General features: G+C 37.8%; 1 protein-coding gene across 1 annotated transcript in view; it reads right to left on the reverse strand.

Annotated features, from left to right (window-relative positions):
- LOC105138724 (Phosphatidylinositol 3- and 4-kinase family protein with FAT domain-containing protein) overlaps positions 1-21,865 on the reverse strand; it is a 24,528-nt gene extending 2,663 nt beyond the window's left edge. The window contains 31 exon segments of the mRNA XM_011044894.1: positions 1-275; positions 519-1,004; positions 1,098-1,388; positions 1,471-1,731; positions 2,179-3,474; positions 3,870-4,299; positions 4,375-4,781; positions 5,848-6,192; positions 6,288-6,548; positions 7,144-7,797; positions 8,216-8,437; positions 8,593-8,814; positions 8,913-9,062; positions 9,649-10,039; positions 10,133-10,355; positions 10,538-10,796; positions 11,339-11,674; positions 11,746-12,738; positions 14,060-15,292; positions 15,361-15,459; positions 15,565-15,617; positions 15,809-15,890; positions 16,851-16,919; positions 18,032-18,091; positions 18,176-18,238; positions 18,351-18,446; positions 18,703-18,811; positions 19,453-19,538; positions 19,628-19,753; positions 20,570-21,291; positions 21,515-21,865. The exon segment at positions 1-275 is cut by the window's left edge and continues 184 nt beyond it. Coding sequence (XP_011043196.1) covers positions 1-275; positions 519-1,004; positions 1,098-1,388; positions 1,471-1,731; positions 2,179-3,474; positions 3,870-4,299; positions 4,375-4,781; positions 5,848-6,192; positions 6,288-6,548; positions 7,144-7,797; positions 8,216-8,437; positions 8,593-8,814; positions 8,913-9,062; positions 9,649-10,039; positions 10,133-10,355; positions 10,538-10,796; positions 11,339-11,674; positions 11,746-12,738; positions 14,060-15,292; positions 15,361-15,459; positions 15,565-15,617; positions 15,809-15,890; positions 16,851-16,919; positions 18,032-18,091; positions 18,176-18,238; positions 18,351-18,446; positions 18,703-18,811; positions 19,453-19,538; positions 19,628-19,753; positions 20,570-21,291; positions 21,515-21,572 — 10,358 coding nt within the window. The 5' untranslated portion in view covers positions 21,573-21,865.
- Between the last annotated feature and the right edge of the window lie 336 nt (positions 21,866-22,201).

Raw genomic sequence — 22,201 nt, forward strand, 5'->3', positions numbered from 1 at the left:
GAAAGAGTGGCAGGGAAAGTAGCTATGCTTTCCGGATCAAGATCACGCTCAAAATCCTGTTTGTAATCTCTCACAAAATCAACATGCTTGTTCACAGCATCAACAGAGAAGCAAGCCCTGCAAACACCAGAGAGTTCTTTCTTGAGAGATTGAGGAACCTCTCCTGTAGTAGCAGTTGGGTACTTGTAGCAGCGGTGGAGCAGTGCATTAACCACAGCAAGAAGTCTCTCCTCTGGCAGAGTCACAAACCGGGAACCAATTTCTGTAAGTAGAATCTGCAAAACCAGAATTTTATTATGAACCAAAAGGTTGAAAACCATTTTCTATTAACTAATATAATTGAACATTAGTGGGGGGGAAAAACAGTATTCATATTATCATGGGTGAGCATTTAGAAATAGAGAACTTGGTTTCTTATTATATCTCCTTTTCCATGAGGTGGTAACATGTACAAGAGTTTTGCGAGGTATATAATAAAAACATAATTGAAGCAAGAAATCTAGCATGATAATCATCACCTCAAGCTCACTAGCCAAATTACTGTGCTTGCTTCTAAGAGCCTCCATTATCTCCTTTGCAGCTTCAAAAGCACTGGCAGCAGAAGCGACAAAGCCCAAAGCAACATTACGCCTCACAGCATTCTGACCACTTTCACTGATCATCGAAGAACCTTGTTGTAAATTTTGATCATTCCCAGCATGCACACTGCTTTCAACTGCTGTGGATCTTTCAGGTTCGTGTCCATGAGTGTTTCCACCATCATGAGACACAATCCCACCACTAGACTGAGTGCCTTGATGAACTGTATTGTCTGTGGCTAAAGCACCACCGCCTCCATGACTCTGCACTCTTGCATTTCCATCAGTCAATCCAAGAGAAGCAGCCCCAGCACCAGATGCATTTTGCGGCATTCTTTGCTGAGCCATTGCCACTCGACCTAGTTCAGATTTATTTGCAACATAACGACGCTCAAGCAAATATGTGCGGAGCCAGTAATACAAAGCCTGTAAAATTTTAGACGGGAGAAAACCAAGATTAACGTAAAATATGGCATAACATATTTGTTAACAATCTTTTGAACAAGGAATGACATCTACCTGTGGAAACACAGTGGCAATTTTCAGTAGAACAAGTTTGCAATGAGGTGCCTCTGTCCTCTGCAAAGAAAGTAACAGCTGTGGAATCCACGAAAGCCAAACCCAGTGGGGTATTTGGTCCAAGTATTTATCAAATGCTCTCCCCACAGATTCACCGGGAGTATCAAAGCTGAGAAGATATAGCACCCGAGCTAGATGGCTTCTGGAATTGGAAACACCAAATTTGATGCCTTGAAGAAAGCAGCTAACAGCATATTCCAGCCAAATTTCATCTTGAGTATCTCGATAAGCCTGAAACACCAGATAGCAGATCAATACTGGGTAACAGAACCTGGCAGCACACATTGTAATGCAAGTAAATAATAACATATACCGTGTCACAATAATTCCCCCAGCTTATCCATCCTTTAGGCAAGTTTTTGAAAAGGCTGATAGCATTTGAATATGCAATATTGGCATCTTCAGTATCATTAAGCTTCAACAAAAAATCCCCTCTAAGACGAAAAATCTCAGCTTTGTGTTTCACAGGAAAATATTCCAGATTTGTGCTGTTGATCAAACTGAGACCACTGGTAAGCTCTCCCTTCATCTCCAGATAAGCCTTTGCCTGCTCTCTTATCTTAACAAAAGCTTCCTGCAAACATGAAACAAGAGAACCGATGACATACTTCCTATATTCTCCATCCCAAAAAGGAGAATCAGAGCAGCACAATCACCAACGAGAAACAAAAGAACAAAAAATTGATGTGCAAAATACAAAACGACCAACACACTACTTATCTGACAATGAGATTTACTAGAGCATTAACAGTCCATGACTATTGAGGATATTAAAAAACTAGAGTATTCATAAAAATTGAATATTTAAACAACAAATTCCAATTCCAGGCTGCAACATATTAATTAAGAGATGGTCCCAAGAATATATATATTAGAAAATAGTTACGACAATCCTACATCTCCTTTTAAGTACCCACCAATTCAACAAAGCAGCAAATAAAAACACCCATAATAGATGCCAATCTTTTGGCAGAGGAAAAATTTTCTGGGCCAGAAGCGAAGCCTTCTAAAGATTTCATACCTGCACTTCCATGGTTGAATGGCCATACATCTTTTCAAGAATTGTCACACAAACATCATTAAGGCCTTGCTTACGAGCAATATGAGCCAGCTTATTCACATTCCATGCTTTGTCACGAAATCCGAGGTGATAAAGTTGTGGATTTGTGGTTACAAAATCCTTGAATGCATCGATTACAGAATTATACATTTCATTACGCCACTGGAGCAGATCATACCAAACAGACATGTTATCCCATTCATTTGGGGTTCTCAGTCTCCAAGTTTCAAGGATGTCCTTGAGATCTGCATAGAGATTACCATGCACACCAACAGAAGTGCTAGAAAGTTTGTTTCCATTTGCAATGTCCACAAGAATTCGAGTAGATTCTTGAACTTCAATGAGCTGCTGGAATTGCTGCAGAAGAGGAATCCTGGAATGTACAGACATTTCAGGCAACTGCCACCACTGTTCTAAAGCAAGATCAACTCCTTTTCCCACTGTGTTTTCAGCATCACCCACACCATTTGTATTTCTATCATGAAGAGCAAAAAAGGCTTGAATTAAACGGAGTTTTGGAGTTTCTTCTACTTGAGCCTTAGGGATCACATGATCCTTCATATACGCCCAATCAGGCAATTTCCAGAGGCTATCAAGAAGAATTTCATAGTTCTCCATACTTTTACCAAAGTCCACCAATGCATCCCACTGACTCAATTGACTTGCACAGTAAAGCCACTGCTCTTCCCAGAGACACATCTCAGCCTTAGGTACTGTGTTATTATATGTGCCTTGTGTTGCCTTAACCATGGCTTGATAAAAGAGGCTTTGAGCACGCTGCCAGTAACCATGCTGAACTAGTGAAAGTCCAGCTCTAGTTTCTGCAGTAATTGACCTCTTTTTCCACAGCCCACATCTCATATCTTCTTCATTGAGCAAACGATAAAGCTCAGCCAGAGACTCAGAGCACTTTGTATCATTCATGAATAGCATGACATGACTTTCTAACAAAGCCAAGGCTATGTGCCATGCATTATATGTTTTTCCAATGTACTTAATAAGCTCACTTGGCATCCGAGGTTGTGGGTGGCTCAACTGAAGGCCTTCTAGGAGAGCTTGCACCACATTTGGTCTACTGGCTTGCTGCTTCTTGTGATAATCTTTTGATAAGAGAGTAATCATTGGTTTAGCTAATGTAACTTGTTCTTCTTTGTGCAGGGTCACCCAGACAATGGGAAATACCAGCACCCACAAATGGTATGCGACATTTGCATCTGTATGGGCCAGCTCTCTTAATGGAATAACCAGATCAGCCACCTGGAAGAAAATAAAAGGAGTTAAACCTGAAAAGACATTTAGTAAAGTAAACCCATCAACTCACATGCTGGGCTGGACAGCAAGAAAAGCACTGCACAAGGACATAAGACATCACTAAAGTTATAATGAAGCAGCTGAATCATTAGTTGCTTTCAAGTGATATTGAGATGAAGTAAGGTCAAGAGGCAGAATATGTATTGCTTGTATTACTTATAAAACAATCGTTGCTACTTAAAAACGACAATTTCAGAAAAATGGGGTACGCAACAATGCACAAATATCAATAGAGAACACTAGAGTTCACCAACACTTAAAGTTCATGGTAATACAGATACTTAGTTGTTGAAGCATGACATAGGACTGAGTAGCAGAGATTTAAATATAAATGCAATAACCTGAAGTTTATTCATCTCATTCAGAAACTGAGCATGCTTAAGAACAAGACTATCAAAAGTGAGAGGAGCTTCCTCAGAACCCTCTGGAACATCAGCAACCAGTTGCTGCATCCCCGAACTATCCGGAAGGGAACTTGAGACCACAACTGGCTGAACCCTGGCAGAATTAGGGGCAAGAGTGATTGGTTTGTCCTCAACTAAGATTGCCAGAAGAAGATCAAGACCCTGTTTGAGCCAGAAAACATCACTTAAAGCTTCCCAGTCCTGGACTTGGATAATATATTGCAGTCTTGTAAACAATGATTTCCCAAGAGATTCATGATAAAGCAAAAAGAATTTCTTCCTAATGTCAGGATCTCTTGCTCGTAAACCAAGCATGAATTGTCTTTCCACCTTCTGAAACACCTCCTGGCGTAGGGCTAACAAATATCTGGATGTCAATGAAGTAATTTAGTTAAAACCCTAATAAAATAAGAAACACCAATTATCTCAAATTGTTGCTTACTTTGAATCAGCACAAATTCCATAAAGAAGCTGAAGATATTTCCTGTCCCAATCTTCATGAGCATCAGGACTGAAGTTTTGCTTATCAACTTGTGACAGCTTTTGAAGAAAAGAGACTATTTCCTTAGGACTGATAAAACCGCTTGATGTGACTCTTCCTGTTTTGCAGAAATCATCTTCAATCCACCCTTTTATAACATCCAAAATGCAAAGAAGCACACTAGAATCGGTGCCCTTCTCTGAAAGCAAGGCATTCAAGACTTGAGTTACAGATCGTTTGCAATCAGGAACAACCATCACTTTTTCACAAATAAGCTTCAGCACGGATTTTAGATTGCAGATGACTGCTCCGAGATCAGCACCTTGACGAGAAGAAGACACTGCTGAATCTGGATCAGTTCGCTGACCCTGATGCAGAGATGTAGAGAATAACACGATATAAAATCAATGTTAGTGAAAAAGGGCAGTACATTATACATTACTACTAGTGGAGGGTCCTGGGTGATCCTAGATAGAAATTGGTTTACTTTTATTTTTTATTTCTGTTAGTGCAAGAGAGCAGGATATGTCCTCGGTTAATTTCAGGTTTTGGAGGATGAAGGCCTGCAGAATTTTGTGGAAACATGCAAAGTTTGCCATTAATTGGAGATTTGGTCAGAGCACAGCTAAAAAATTCATCAAAATCAAACTACATCTAGATAACTGCTTTGTCATAGAATAGTTTTTTACTGGCCTTTATGGTGTTCTGCTTAACATGGATGGAAGTGATATCACAGGATTTAAAAGCTCTCAACAGAGGCAAATTTGGCATATGAGCACGTGGAATGGTGCAAAAGGATCCATAAAGTCAACCATGACAGGTTTGGAATTGAGGCTGGATTGTTGTTGGTGGTGTTCTTACTCAAAGGGCCTTCCAAAGAGTTTCATTAACTAAATATTCAAGAGGGATTGGTATTACCTAAAGTTTTAAGTTTTGTTTATCTTTTGGTTTGGTCCTGGAAGATACAATATTCTTTTGGTTGCAATGACTCACTTTCCGTCCTCAAAGGAAATAGTTGCCCACCAGCAGAGAAAAGCCACACAACTCGGTGTTTATCACAACACAAATTAAGCATATTAGATGAATATGGCATGGATGTATGTCAAACAAATAGTTGTGATTCAAATTTGACACAATACCAAAGAAGCAATAGGTTTTCCCATGTATGAAAACCAACAGATAGAATGTTGGTGCAATGCCATTCTGCTTCACGCAAATTCCATTCGTAATTAAAGCTTTTTCATGTGAATATAGCTATTAACTAGTTTAAATGTTTTCTGCAAAAGCATTGGCATGGAAGAAAGGAAAGGAAATGTTTTAACCCTAACAAAAAGAAACCAGAAAGCACATTACGTGCTTTGTAATTATACTTCACCACAAGTACTATGTAAGCTTAAATGGAAAAAGAAGAAAGGAAAAGAAGCAATGACATACTTGTCTCAAATGAGAACCTGCTGATGATCCCATATCACGTGCTAGTCGTTGAAGGATACGAACCAATATGGGTGGTTCAATGTACTTCCCCACCTCTGTCAGGGTTTTGATGACAAGCAGTACAAAGGAAATCGAACTAACAGATGTATCCTCACCCAATGTCTGAGGAGAAGTAACAGAGTCAATGTGCTTCTGTATCAAGTCATCGACCTTCTGATACAATAGCTTCACCTCATGTGGCGTACTGGCCACATCTAGTGGAAAAGCAACAAAAACCATCTTCAACAGAGAGCACAATGACTTTCCAGCATCTAACATTTTCTGTTTGAAACAGGGTTCCAGAATCTGATATAAACATAAGAGAAACATGAATGCCAAAAAATAATGATTATAAACCCAAGGAATAAAAAAACAAGCAAGTGCTTATTATATGTGACTACCTGAGAGATCTGGTTTATGTTATTTCTAATGAACAAATGAGGTTGCTTCTCCAAGACCTTATTCATTACATCCAAGCCCTGAGCAAGAGCTGTGGAAGGATCCTTTGACTGTGATGGTTGCATGCTGTTGAACAATTTTTCTAAGTAATTGAACTTAACATTAGCATTGGGCCACACCTCCAAAGCTTGTGAAAGTAGCTCCAAGGCTTGTTTGTACATGGTAGTAGCTTCCTTGTCCTTGGGCTCTATGACCAAGGCAACCTGTTCCACACAGCTGACTACATTGTCAACTTTTCTCTCCATACTAAATAAAGAAAAAGATAACTATTATATGAAATGCAGCTGCTCCACAACAGTGTGATAAAATAGGTGCAAAATTTCCCAGGCATAATGATGGTAATGTAAATCATAAATGATCTCGATGTTATTCAATTTGCAGAGAGATGCAGACTGAAACATTTTATCCATCTTGGACACAGATCAGCTTTCTATCATGGTGTCAGTGTTAACTTCATTTTTTGTAAATTATGCCCTCATTTCTGCAGGTTTTGTCACCTTGAATTGGAAAAGATTGGGTAGAAGTAGAGAGATCATTTGACTAAACAGGTCATATTTTAGCTAAATTCAATAGGTCTTACACGATTTCGTAAAGAATAAATAGTATATAAGAGTATTTTGGTTGCAATATTTTGATTGTCCTGTGGTCATCTAATTCATGCAGGTTATGCACTATGCTGTAAAATCAAAGCCTACCAAGGATCTGTAAACAGAAAATGCAAACATTTGTAAAATGGAAAGCACGATCTCATCCAATCTTGCTCTCGTATTAAAACCAAAGATGAAACAAAAGACTCACTCTTATAAGAAAATTGATAATCATTTCTTCCATAGCAGCATTAGGCTTGAATTCTTCATCAGGTTGGCCACCAGGTCCAGGGGTTTCTATATTTGGTATTGATGAGGCAACACCAGGTGACATGACACAGATGGATTGAAGACCAGGTTCCACTTTAACTCTCTTACTTGCATCTTCAGGGAAGGTAGATCCATCCACAGCACGCTTAGAATCAGTACCAGCAGACCCAGGGTTAAATCCATCATTAGACTGACTGGGGACATCACCATCAGTCATGACTTTCATTTCATGTTGCCTTTGCCTTTCCCAGCCAACGACCAACCCAGCAAGTTCTATGGCAAGGCGCCTGTTTTCTGTTGTTGTGTTGCATGGCAGTCCAAGCCGACTGAGAGAATTGACCATTTGGGGAACAAACTGTGCTCTGCAGCTGTAGAAGAGATCTGAATGGCGCACAATAAGCTGGAAAATGTGAATCAAATTGGGAATCGAATGACCTTCCTCAACCAAAATTTTTTTTGTGTATCGTATCCAAATTGGCATCCGAGAATCGCCGAGAGGCAACCTCCGTGGTAAAGCTGGCATCAGTATATCAAGAGCTTGCTTGACCAGAAGTTTATTTTCCGGCTGGCAAGTTCTGAGAAGTGCAACAAAAACCTGCATTTTTTAATTTGTGTAAGGTCCATTTTCATGATATGTGAGGCACAAGGGTAAAAATAGATGCAGTAGGTTTACATGTTTTCTTTTCCTGCATGCTTGATCATTATTTCAAACTGATGATAGCATATCAAGATTTGTAGGCAGAATTGCAGGGTTACATAATCCGCACATAGGTTGTTCTTCAGTGATCACAACCATTGGTGTACTCTATAAATTAAACTCTCATAATGTACAATCCATTTAAGAAAAGCAATTCATGTAGGAAATGGGTTGTTTACGCCCATTTCATTTGACAGAAGTTAGGTTGAGGTTTGAAGGTTATATCAAAAGAAATGATATGAACACAACTTGACAAATAAGAGAAAAGAGACATCATCCTTGCAGAAGATTTGTCATTAATTATTTATTAAGGTACCTGAAGTATAATTTTTTCTGGGGCCTGATAGGCTTCCAAGAAATGGCACACATTGACAAATGCCCACTGCTTACTAGCACTGTCCTCGCGTTTGAGATGATTCCAGCCAAATTTAATGAGCTCTTTCCGATGATGAACAAGGTCGTTTTGGAGATATTTTAGCAGCAAAGTGGCAAGCTGCAAGAGTTCTATCCTCAAAGGCTCATCATATTCAGCAGAAACCTAATCACCAATTTAAGGAATAAATTAATGCACCTACAATATTTTGATACTATGGTACTTTCATTAAGAAATAAATTAATGCACCTACAGAAGGCACAATGACAAACAAAATACATTAAATAAATAAAAGAAAAATGAAACTTCCAAGGGAGAACCTCTTCTGGTGGATCAAGAAGTTTGTCAACAATGGTTTTTATAATAACAGGGTCAACAACCTCCCAGCTTTGGTCATTCTGGAAAGCATGAGCAAGCATCGGAAGAATGAGCATTTGCATAACAACCACCAAATGATCATGACCAAGTTGTTTTGATTGGAAAAGGTTCAAGAAATGCAAGAGGAGCGCTTTCTTCATGTTCGGCGGATATCCTTCTGCGACCTGATATAGAATGATAATTTGTGCAAAAGCCATAAAACCCAAATGAACTAATAAAAGAAAAGGTAATCTTCACTATGGGGAAAAATCAGCTTAAGTACCTCAATAATATAAAACTCCTTCAAAAAAGTGTAGTCAATGCGACTGTGGAATAAGAAGATGGAGAGGATATCAAAGAGAACATTAACTTCTTTTTTGTCATGACGCAAGTAATTCAGGAAGCATTTGACAAGCCATTTGCTTTCTTTAACCTGCATTTGAAAAATGAATAAAAATCAAAGGTTTTAGAATAATAAGTCATTCTAACTCAACCAATTAAGTGGACCTTTCATTTCTTCAAAATGCAGGCACTGTTTGTTTGATTCACAACATTATAGGATTGATAAAAACTGATTGAACCAACTGCAGAACATTGTAGCAAAAGCAAAACCCAACCGTGTGCAAGGCATATGCACATAAGACCAAATTCAAATTTTTTTCCTTTAGTTTTTGGGAGCTGGGGCAGAAAGACCATGCTTTCAGGGGCAGAAAGACCATGCTGTCAGCAGGAGGAGGAAAAACCTTGAACAAACTTCTGTGCAAGTTAAGCATAACTAGAATAGGGCACTGATAACACAAAAGGCAGTGTTTAAGGCAATTGAAAAGATAAAAGATAGTGAGGAGAAAATTAACCAGCTATCACTAATCAAATTCAGTGTTCAACATTGTTTTATAATCAATTGTGTTATGAGAATAAAACTTTATTGTTCCCCAGTCAACAAGGTTATCTCAATAATATTATAGCCAAGAAGAAACTTGGTACGGCAGATATAAACCATAAATGATTACTAAACTTACTTGCACTAAGTTTAACTCCTGTTCATTGTGCAAACGGGATACTCTGGCGGGTGACTTCCATACTAGTACCAAGGTATCAAACACAAGTTGATTACTATGCAACCACCCAGGTATCAATTTGACCAGCATTTTAATAAGTGCAAGACCTTGAAAATAAGCATCCGAAGTTGCACCAGTTGGGATCGATGGTAAATTTGCACTGTCAGCTGAAGGGGCAGCAAGACTTTCTTCACCCAACAAAGCAGAAGATGGAGTTGATGAGCTAGAAGTCATCTCCACATCTGATTTTGGCAGAAACTCAGGAAAGGCACTTGCAAGTATTTTCTGGGGTGATTTAGCCAGCTCATCTCTCAATGGTTGGCCAGCATCTGATCTCAAAATGTACATGAACCTGCATTTCACAAAAGAGCAGAAAAGGTAAGAACACCAACAATCTCATTTCCAGAAACATAATTTAGAAATTAACTCCAGTGTTTAAGCTTACCGCCTGAAGTATTTAGGATCACTTAATCGGGCTAGAAAATAATCAACAGCTAGTGTTGCATATCGATTTAAGAATTTTGTAAGAGGTAGACGATATGGACTGTTAATTTCACTGTATACTTGTCCAGGAGGAAGAGCCCCTTCCAAATCAATAGTCAAGGTCACAAGTTCATCAAGAAACTTCGATGCAGCATGGGGAAGTAAGTGGAATAGCTCAATGATAGCTGCACAGAACCAGTAAAAGGAATCACAATTAAGAATACCCATACGTAAATTTAACCAAGACACACAAAATCAGACCACACATGTTCATATCTCACCATGCGTCTATGCAGGCATACATTACATAAGCTGCTAGCTAGGCAAACAAATTGTGTCCACTAAACTGGATGGTCTAGATGCTTACCTGCTGCAATTTTTGGCTCTTCACCAGCCTTCCATGACTTTATACTCTGGGAAAGCTTGTCAGGTTCCATCCATTTCTTAAGGTGCTCCAACAGCTTACCACCCAGGGTGACATTAAACCAGCTAGACAAAAGTTCAAGCAAGCGAGCCAGACCTTGCAGAAGAGGCATGCTAAGATTCTTGGTGTGAGCCAAGTTAACTAGAATAGGCCTAAGGCTGCTCTGCAGAAGTTCTTTCGGCATTCTTTGCTGGTTAATAACCTAAAAAATGTCAAGACAAATAAGGAAAGTAATTTCTGTTAAATAAAAGCAAGATCAGAAGCAAAAGCATTCCCAAGCCAGAATGAGAAAGCAAATAATATGACATGTTGACTTCATTAGAGAAACTTTTAAGTGTTTTTATGGGAAGACAAATGGAAACTAAATAAAACAGATAGCTCATGATGGATGTATAGGATATAGGGGCTTATTTTATTTATTTATTTATTTATTAGCCATTTGTGAAGTGATATATGCTTCTCTCCCCCTGGTTCAATGTTACCATTTTTCAAAAAAGAAAAGTACACTTGTATTCCTAATGCATTATGTTAATTCTTGGTCAAACAATATTATGGACAGACTCGAATATACACATCAGTTGGGATGGGATACCCACAGAATCATCCTATGAAGATCTCTGCTCCTTGCAACACAGCTGTTAATAGTAAATTATGTACAAAAACTGAAATCATGACCAAGCTATAAGGAAATGGAGATGAATTTCTACATGCAAGTTAAGCCTCTGAGGAAAGCTAAAACAATACCTGGCGTAACCCCTCCTTGGCAACAGCAACAATTTCTGGTGTCCGACATGTCAAGGACTTAAAGAACATGGAAATGATCTTTGCACGCAATTCAGAATGATTTTGAGTCTTGAAATCAGCCCATGCCATAGCAGTACAGAGTAGCTCGATGCAAGCTGTTCGAAGCTTATTTAGTGACAAGGTGTACTTGGGGTTCATAAACTTCACAGCCCATACATTTTCATCAGCCTCTGCTATTTGCAACGCTTCTTGCAGAAAGTTAACTAGCTCTTGAGTCAACTTGAGAAGTGGCGGCCTCAAGGCCAGGCAAAAATTCAGAGCTGTAACTATCCCAACCTATGAGTACCAAATCAGGTTAGCACAGAAAATTGATAAATTGCATTAGTTTAGGCAGCAACACAGCATACCTGTTGATCGACAGTCTTTGACCTGAGTGGCCGTGTGATAAGATGCTGAAGCAAAGGCTGATACAGAGGCTCAAGTAACTCCGATACCTCACTACCAGTCCTACTAGCCAATAGTGCCAAACATGATTGCACATTCTTTCTTACAATAATAGATGCATTGGGATTGAACAATTCTGAAGCAAGAAAATCAACTACCCCTTGAAAACTTTTCCTGCGTGGTTCACTATTAGCTTCATCAACATTATTCACCACACGAAGAACCTGTGTAAGCACTTGACTAGTCTCATCCTGCTCTTTGCTTGCATAGGGAGGAAGTCTTTTGAGTACATAGACTAGACCCTGCACAATTCTTACTTGGAAGTGGCACAGAGTTTCAACAGTTACCTTTCCCACCAACGCACCAAGTCCCATAACACCTCCCATCTGTGCTTGCCATGTGGTTCCATAGCAACAATGCAAAAGACGTGGAAGAAGTTGCTCAAAAACTGGGATGCAAACACTTGGGGGTGGTGAATATACGGGATTCATTGATGGACTAGACACAATCATAGGTGTACCAGGGCCTGCTCTTGACATCAGCACATCACCATGTTTTGAGCGAGCAAGGAAGAGAAGTGTTTCAGCAAAGATATTTAAAGCACCTAGAGCAGCTTTGGCATGGACCCTATTGTCATCAGATAGCACATCAACCAAAGCATCCAAAAATATCAAAGGGTCCAGCTCTTTCAGATTAGTGCTAGTCTTTGACCTGGAACTGACACTACTAATTGATGAAAGCATAGGCCCACCAAGAGTACTTGGAATTGAAGGGTTATTTGAGTTATAATCTATATGAAATATCATAGCAAAATGGCGGCAAACATTGACAACAAAATCATCTTTAGGGTCATGCAGATCTGGTTCAGCACTGGAAGCAATTATGGTCATTAACAGAATCTTGAAAACTGATTTCTCAGCCATAAGCTGGGTTTTTGTCTTCACACCTAAATCAGCCTGAAATAAGACACCATATATGTCATTATGCAATGCTGTACCATACACCATGTATGTCAATATGCAATGCTGTACCATTCTACACAAACGACATCATAAGAAAGAAAATTAAAATATAATCATATGACAAATTAATAGAACAAAGGGGATCAGTAAAAGGAGCTTATAAATATCATTATAAACATATATTTATGCTATAGAGAGTATGAGAGTGTGGGCCCCAAGGTGTCTCTCTCTTTCATTATATATTATATTTTTATTAGAGAATATATCATTTTACTTTAATATATTTTGAGTACAATAATAATGTATTAATTATATATTAATAATCTGATAAAAAAATTACATAATTAAACAACACTTGCAAGCTTTGAGTGAAAAATCAGAATGAGCTAAAATTACATAGGAATAAAATGCTAAATTGGTTAAAGATGAACATTTGTGAGATTGAAATATTAAACGAACAATCTTATCTAAAATTGAGGAAAAGAGGAAAATTTGTTCTTAACTTCTGTAGACCAGTTTGGAGGAAGGGATTTTCAGAATTTTTGAAATGCATTACGAAATGTCCTAGAAAATTTTAACTGATCTTACTTAAGGGAAAAAGAATGAGACACTAATGGAGATGGTGAACAGCAACAAGGCTTGGTGGCTGGATATTTCATGCAAAACAGTAATTTCCAACATGCAGAATATACAAACTTGAATTACAGAGACATTCCTTCATAAAGGTACCTGATAATAAAGCAACTTAATGCACAAGACACTCAGGTTAATCTACTGAAGTGCTAGATCAGGCACTATAAAGCACGTGCTGTAAAAGAATTTACAAGATGTTTTGGAGACCAAGTCATCCATAAAACAAACGGAAACAGGAAAAAGAAAAGGAGCTAGAAAAAAAAAGTCAAAATCAAAATAAGAGGACACTTGGATCCCTGTGAATATCAGCTAGGGAAGTGCCTCAGGAAGTGCCTGCAGCATAGCACTACAAAAAAGCAAGAAACTCAATCCCATGCCACAACAGTACCAAAGTCAGTATTCCAAAGATGATATGATCCAAAGTAAATTTTTGTTTTCCTTTAAAAGAATGGGTGGAACACGAGGACTTCCTATGAGATCACAAATCCTAGCACTATTCAGGCCCAAGAGCAGTCAACTTCAGGCATATTGGTGGTTCAATGATTGCAACCACATCCAAAAGTCAATTCAATTCAAATGGACATGGCATCGGTGCTGTGGGAAAACCTGAAATTGCTAATGTAGATTAGAAAGCACTAACAAGTGAGATTCAGCAGCATTTCAATCAATATTTTTCAACTACCTTTATATCTGATGTCTCAGACCTACGCCAGGATGAATCAACTGCAGAAACTAAGGTGGTTGACAGCTGTCTGGCTGTATATCCCTCGTCAGAAACATTCCCGGGCAAATTAAGCTGAGATGATAAGCAAACACGGAGGAACTTCAAAGACTGTTTCCGGTAGAAAGCATCCATGCCACTGTTTTTGTTTATGACAGCTGCTACTGCAAGATTTATGCATCGATCCAAAGGCACCAAAAACGGAGTTGAAGGCTCAAATGTAAGTATAAGACGAAGCCCGTGCTCTGGGTTATCTTTGCATTCAAGTGCAAGGGGCTCTTTAAGAAAACGTCTGTTACGGCCACCTAACTTGCCAAGGAGTTGCAGAGCTTTTCCACCCCAGGGATAAGGTGCAGGCCTCAGGTGAGACCATAAGGATAAAATTACCTCTGACATGACATTAGCCATACTGGGTTCCAGGAAATCAGGATTTAAACTATCTACCCAAAATTCAAGTGTTCTTAAACCTAAACTCACTAGGTCATCACTTCCCTTCAGACACAAAACAAGAGGTCTCATGAGACGTGGAAGGAGCGGCAGCAATGAGCTTAAGCGTGCAGGCATTGTTAAGCATAGTTCAAGTAAAAGGTCCCTCATATCTTCACCAGTTGGACCCTCAAGCATTGTCAACAACATATTCAGGCAGGGCTGTAACATTGGAATCAGATCCCGGAGGAGAAGCTCAAATTTACATCCAGCAAGAGCCCTAAACATTGTTCGAAGAAGCTGCATATAACCCAGAGGTTTTTCAACTTCAGTAGCATTCTTCATGCAAACTTCCATTATAACAAGGACATGAGGCTGCAAAATACGTTCAAACTCTGCAGGTGCTTTAGAGACAGCACCAAATATAAACCGAAAGAGATTCAGAACCAGTTTTGCTGCAGGTGAATCTGGGTTCTTCAAAACATCAAGTTTGCTGCATACAAGAAAGTTAACCAAGACATCTGCAAATGGGCGATATACTTTCGAAGATTGCAAAAGCGAAGAAAAAATGTGAACCAGTTGAGTATTGCTAATCATGCATTCAAAAAGTTCAGGCATGCACAATGAGAACATGTCCATAAGATCTCGAGGTTCCATTATGGACAGTATTTGGGAAAATAGATTAAGCATGTCCCTCTCCTCATCCTTCTCCTTAAAGAGAGCTAAACAATGCACCCCACTCTTCAGGACACCTGAGGCTTTCCACACCTGTCAAAAATCAAAGTCAGACCAAGCCAATCAAGAAACAAGCAAAAAGAAGATGCATCACATAATACCTCATCTTCTCTCATCCCTTTGAATGCTTGGGGAGCTGGTAAGCTAGAAGACGGTGAAACAAGCACTTGAGAATGTGTTCCATGCGTGGAAGGAGGAACCTAAACCAATGGAATTAAGCTATGAAAAAGAACAAGAAGCTAACACGTAAAGAAATGTTAAATGAAAAGCAATTTTTGAACATGGTTAAATTTTAAAACAGAAACCTGTGATCGTGGCAAATGTGCATGAGTGATGCTCCATATAATAGTCTTCATTCCTGAAAACATAACCACCCAAAGATTCTTAAGTTCTCTGAGAAGAGGTAAATTAACAATTAGAAACATAATTCAGAAGCATTCATCTCCATTGAGTAGTATCAAATGGTGCTTGAAACTCTATAGGTTATCATCATCATCATAAAACATTGAAAGAGAACGAGGATGGTATTGTGAGAGGATCTATTATTACCCATAACTAAGGTCTTGATCAAATTCTTACAATCACTGACTTCCTTAGAATGTTCCACCGGAACTTGCAAATTCAAAACTGCCTGCAACCAATTACAAGTCAAGATTGAAGGAAGACAAACCCAAGATTGTGTATATGATGGATTTGAAAAAGAAAATATCAACCATTTGTGTTCATCCATCAAACGAAAGAGGACACTCCTGTAACACATCAATGTCAGTGCTTCACTGAAACAGGCAAAATGTTCCTAAATATTTCCCAGTACACAAGGATATTTGTGCACAGATATTCAAAAGAACTCCCGCAATACTAGAGAAAACATTTAATGTTTTCAACCTATGCAAAGTTCATTGATATATAAAATAAAAAGATTTGCAGATAAACTAAAAGGCCTTTTATTTCAAGGATCAACTAAACACATTCTATTTATTGATACAACAACTTTCATGTGAGATACTTCAGGAAGCCGTTTGCTTTTACCAGAAACAACTAACTTGATCACAGTTAGGCTTTAGCAGTTTGCTTGACCCACAAACAGCCAACTTCACCACAGTTAAAGTTCCATGTCTTAAACCATGCGCAAATAAATAGCACTTCTGAAGGCTGCATAACCTCAGGCCATTGCCAGTATTTTTTGTTGAATCTATTTTAGATTCAAGCTTTGGTTCAAGGAAAGCAAACTACAGGTGATATTCCAAATGCTTTATCACAGGAACCTTCAAAAGGGTTCCAATACACAAGCAACAAATAAACAAGTCCTAACAGCATACAGCTAGCAAATACTAAATACGTAAATCCAATAGTAACATAGAGCAGTAGTTTATCAATTGTGGAACATAGTAAGTGAAGCAATCTAGCAAGGCTTATCATTTGTAACAATCATATCTACAGAGTAAAATTTAAAATCAGAGAATGGGTTAACAAAGTATATTCTTCTAACAGCAGAAACAAGATGTGTGAAGAACAAGAGCTAAAATTCAAACTGGTGCATCATGCAACATTAGACAGTGATTTAAAAGCACGTGGAAAGTCACAGAGCAACCTGCACAGGGAGTTCAAGCTTTGACCTCAAAGTAGCACGCTCCTTTCCATCCTCCCCTTCCTCCAACAGCTATCAACCAAAAAGGAAGTGCATTAATGATCACAGGCAAAAAATATGATTTGAAGACGAGAACAAGAAAATAGAGAGCAAAGACAAAAGGCTTCTGCCAAATGGAAAGAAAAATAATCAAATATTGCTATCTAGAAAGAAAAATAGCAATGATAAGGCTATCAGAAAGTTAGCTCAACATGCTTTGAACCTTGAACAAGCATGTGGATGCAAGTATGCCATTTAATTAACACAATGCAAAAGGTCAGGAAAAATCTTATTATATTTCAATTTATTTTCTGTTTTTTTAGCTAAAATATCAATGGAATTGTTTGAAGACCGACAATAAGAAGGGCTATAGCAAAAACTGGAGCAGGAACACTTGTGAGCTAAAACTCTGCAGCAAAGTACTTTAGATAGGTACCTCCAAAAGTAACATCAAACACCTAAACATATTTCGATGAGCTAGTATCTAGCAGAGAATAGTAAACAATAAAAAAGGGGGCTTATGTTAGCATCACTGCATTTTTAGACCATATCTGATTGCATCTGCCTTCAAATCCATAGCAATGAAGAAACCAGATAAAATAACAAAAATATTCCATCTGCTCCAAAATGCTAATCAGAATTATGCCAAAAGATGACACTTATAAAGGAACCATCCTACAACCCAGATCAAACAACGACATGAACCTGTAGATTCCTATCTCGAATACAATAGTTCCAAGGTATAATCCAGATCAAACAACAACATGAACCTGTAAATTCCAATCTCTAATACATGTTCCAAGGTCATGAAATACTTCACATGCCAAGACAGTTTAGGCACTGAAAACTAATTTAACACCAGCTCCTGCAACTGAAACATGAAAAGCTAATGATATCCACAAACTCTCAGAACTAAAAATACAAAATGAAGATTGCATGTTAACCATAGAGAAAGTGAGAAAATAAAAGCAAATGGAATCTAAATACATTTGAAGCATCAACTTAACCATATCCTAACACCAATTCCTGCATGAGGAAAAAAAAAACAAGAAGCACGCGTGCCCTAAACCTCAATCCAGTAACTAACCAAAATTTTGTCCCAGCAAAAATACCACATGGAAAAGGGATCACCAAGCAAGGATTACCTGTGGAATGGTGCGCTTAAAAGTGCTGAATTTGCCAACAAAAGCATCCAAAATACGCCCCTGTATGACCGCATAAGTTATTCCCAGATATAATGAGAAAATCCAACCAAAAGATATTTACAATACTTAAACTGAAGTTCATACCAGTAAAATCCGAGCTTCATCCATAGTTGAATGGTCCACACCTTTCTCAAAAATTGGCTCTACCTAAACCCGACAAAACCAATTTAAAAGAATAAAAAAAGGTCTGTGGAACTAATCATAATTATGCCCCTAATTAGGAAGCTAAGCATTTAAGGACAGAATAAAGTATACACACCAGATTTAACATTAACCGGGCACAGGTGGTGTGGATGCTGAGAGATAATGAAGCATCATGCATGTTACTTGAGAACAGGTAAATAATCCGTGACAGCTGCAGTAGAGTAAGAAAAAGGAAGTTAGAAGACAGATTTTCAATAAGAAGAACCAAAAGAATCTCATGGATAAAATATATTGAACCAGCAGGTACTTTTTCACTTTTTATGTTAACAAACTGGCAACAGAACTGACCCATAAGTGTCTAGTACAGTGCACAACACATAGGTGAGAAAGCAAGAGATGAAATAGTAATTGAGAAATTTGATATCAGAAAGAAAAATTGACATCAGATATCCCATAAGAAACAGCACCTGTGATAAGGAAAGGTCACTCCGAACATGATGAACAATCTCTGCAAGTAGGCTATAAGCCAATGGTCTCAGAGTTTCATAGCATGCCCGACCAGTTCCAACTAGAACTCTAGAATGGATAGGAAAACAAAGTGTTAAACAGGAAATGTTCAGTGCCAGAACCACCAATAATGAAATTCTTAAAATCAAAGGGCCAAATATTCATAACTATCTGAAAATGATCGGAGTAGATGTACATACCATCAAAAGGAAAATTATAAGAAATTTTTAATATACTAACTACAAATAAGCAAAATAAAATACGGACCAGGAAAATTGGCTCCATTTTAAACAAATAATTGCACAAAATACATTCTGAAGAAATGCGATGGACCTCTTCCAGTAAAGCCACCAACCACATTATGCTTCCTTGAATAAGCTCAGAATCAAGTGATTCAATCTTTTGCCAGCAATTTATACAGAACCTCTATCAATTTATTATTTTCCAGAGTAGGTATAGATTGCCAATTGTGACGTTCGTGTTCAATTTTCTCTTCCTCTATTGTAATTTTTGCATTGAATTCTTTAACGAGTGTCATTACTTCACTTAGTACCATTAAGCCCACACAACAAACAGATTAGAATGTTATTTCAATTGTCTTCCATGTGCCCCAAAAATTTAATAATTAGATATTTTTAGCATCTCCTGAGAATTTGTGATCATGAAAGCTCATTGACACGTATGACCCATAATAAGATAGAAGATTTTACCGCTATTCTAAAAGTGTGTCAATTAAAGGAAATAAACCCCTCTTGAAATCTGTCCCTAGAACATGTTTTAAGGCAACTAGCAGTTCCTGCACCAAATGTGCTCAGACATCAGTTTTTGAAACTACAAGAGACCAACATTCATAAAGAGAAAATCAATCAAAAAGCAGCCATTAACCTTTCTAATGGCTACAGAGTCTGAGCATGTAACAAGCAAATTCACAATGCTTTTACATATACTTTCTTCATGTGGCCTAATATAGTCAGCAAAACTCTTCAACAGGTAGGTTAAGAAAGAAACTGTCTGCAAAAGCAAAATAGTGTAATTAGGGTAATCATATGATAGAAACAAATCGAGGTGCACACAGTTCTGGAAGTTTGATTACAACAATATGATTTCTGCTGAAGCTCTATTTGTTATTTCCACAGATATCACATCTATTTTATGTACCTCTCCCCCAGCTTTTTGAGAACAAAAGGAGGCAAAATTGAACAGTAGCTCTGAGCACAAGAAAGGATGTCAAGTTTAGATCAAAACAGTAAACTTTCATCCATTTGGGAGCAGAGGCACATAAGAGCTTTTGTGAATATGTTTCAAAGTTTTTACATTATTCAAGTAAAGAGTTGCTTGACATTTTATATGTGATCATTTGTTGGATCCTTACAGCCTGGAATCCCATTGTGCCTTCATACCCTCAAATTAAAATCTAAAAGCAAGACAAGAAACTACTTCAAGTGGTTTCACAAGCCCACGACAAAAGATTTTAACTTATTGAAGGAGCTCCAATAACACCACTGTTTCTGCAGTCATGCTAAATTACAGAATCCAAAAACATGAATATCTTCCGATAAAACCATGATTCCAAGGCAAGTGAGAACTATGGTTTCCCTTCAAAAACAATCTCTCTTATTTATAATCGTGAAGAGCACTTATTTAAGTCATTTTAATGACTAAAAAATCTACTCTTAAGAAAAAACTAGTTTTCTCCCCTCCAAAATCAGTATAAATATACTAACAGCTAAGTACTGCCTTAAGTCATCAGCAACATCTACATGAAACGAGCTTTATCTCATGCAGGAAAAAGACAATGAAGGGACATCATGAGCAAACGAAACTTACCTTAACCTGTGCACCCTTCAGTTCAATGAAGTTAGTTTTCAGATGGGGAGGAACCTTGTCAGGGCCCGGGACAGATATTGCAGCAACCATCAACGGCAATAAGTGAGGAATATTAGTTTGTACAAGACGGCTATACAATTGGAACAGAAACATAACCACAAGTGGACTCTCAGTAACTATCTTAAATGAACGAGTACTAGGATTAAGCTGGCCATTCCCAATGTGTCCAGTACTCAAAAGACCTTGATCTGAAGAAGTAGAAATTTCCATTGGTTTAACATCCTCAACAGCCGCACTTGCATTATCAAAGAAATGGCTAACAGTCAATCTAAAATTCTGGTAAATCTTACATACAAAGTCTAAAAATGGCTGAACCTCATTTTCTAATGTTGGCCTAAAATTCCTCAGAAGATCAAAAATAATACGAATGCATATCAACCCATTTTCTTCATTATCCGTAGTAAGCACTTGCATTGCAACTTTCAAAAGATCCTGAACAAAGGGCCGGAGAACCTCACTATGCGGTAAGCGATTCAGAATCTCCACCACAATATTTCGTAACTTATGCTCAGGATTATCTACAAATTGCGGTTTTGTAATTTGTAGCAGAATAATAGAAGATGCCGGGAAGTAACATTTAAGAAAATTCAAATACTCCGCCGTGTGCGCAATCTCAAGACTATCTCGCACCTCCATAGCCATCTGTAGCCTCGTTTGAATCGCTGTTCAAAGATAATAAACAGAACATAATTAAGAAAAAGAAAAGGGACTTAAATTTCTATAACTATTATCAGCTTTAACCTAATAAGATTATCATCTCTCTCTTATATTACTTCAAGTTCCATGATAAACAACAAAAAACACGCAAATTACACTCATTTCCTTCATTTTCTCAACGAACTAACAGGAAAATGAAAAAAGCAGGGGAGGGAAAAAAAGACTTACGGAGGTCAGGCTCCACGAGATGGCGAGAATGATGCTCGAAACTCTGAATTGGACTCATGGCGTCAAAAACCCTAAGTTCTGTTCTCAATTTGAATTTCTAGGGTTTTCTAGGGTTTCATGGTGGTGAACTGCTGCTAAACTCTCTCGCTTCGGTTCTGGTACAATTTTATGGTTGTGTAGAGAGATAGAGATTGATTTCTGTGAGAGAAATTTAGGGTTTTAAATTTGGGAGTGAAAATTTGGGGGTGAAAATTTGGGGGATTGTATCTATCGGCTCTTAAAGGAAAGTGTGAAGTAGCACTGCTATTAGTCTATTACTAGAGGTAAGAGGACGGACCCCTGCTATAAATAACTTTCTCTCGCTTTGTTTTGTTTTCTTTGTCTCTGTCCCTACCCAAGGACTCTCGAGTGATTTTGAGGCCTAGAAAATGAAAAATTAGGTCCTTCGCCCTGTTTGTTTTTAAAAAAAAATTAATTTTTTTATTTTTTTTATTAATTTTAAATTAATAAATTTTTTATGTTTTTAAATTATTTTAATATATTAATATCAAAAATAATTTTTAAAAAATAAAAAAAATCATTAATATATATTTTAACATAAAAAATTATTAAAAAAATAATTACAGTTACACCATCAAACACCGGCATCCAAGAACCGGATCCATCGGTAAAAGGCTTCTTTTTTTT

This window comes from Populus euphratica, unplaced genomic scaffold (genome assembly GCF_000495115.2).
Source record: "Populus euphratica unplaced genomic scaffold, PopEup_1.0 scaffold82.1, whole genome shotgun sequence".
In the NCBI taxonomy this organism is placed as follows: Eukaryota; Viridiplantae; Streptophyta; class Magnoliopsida; order Malpighiales; family Salicaceae; genus Populus; species Populus euphratica.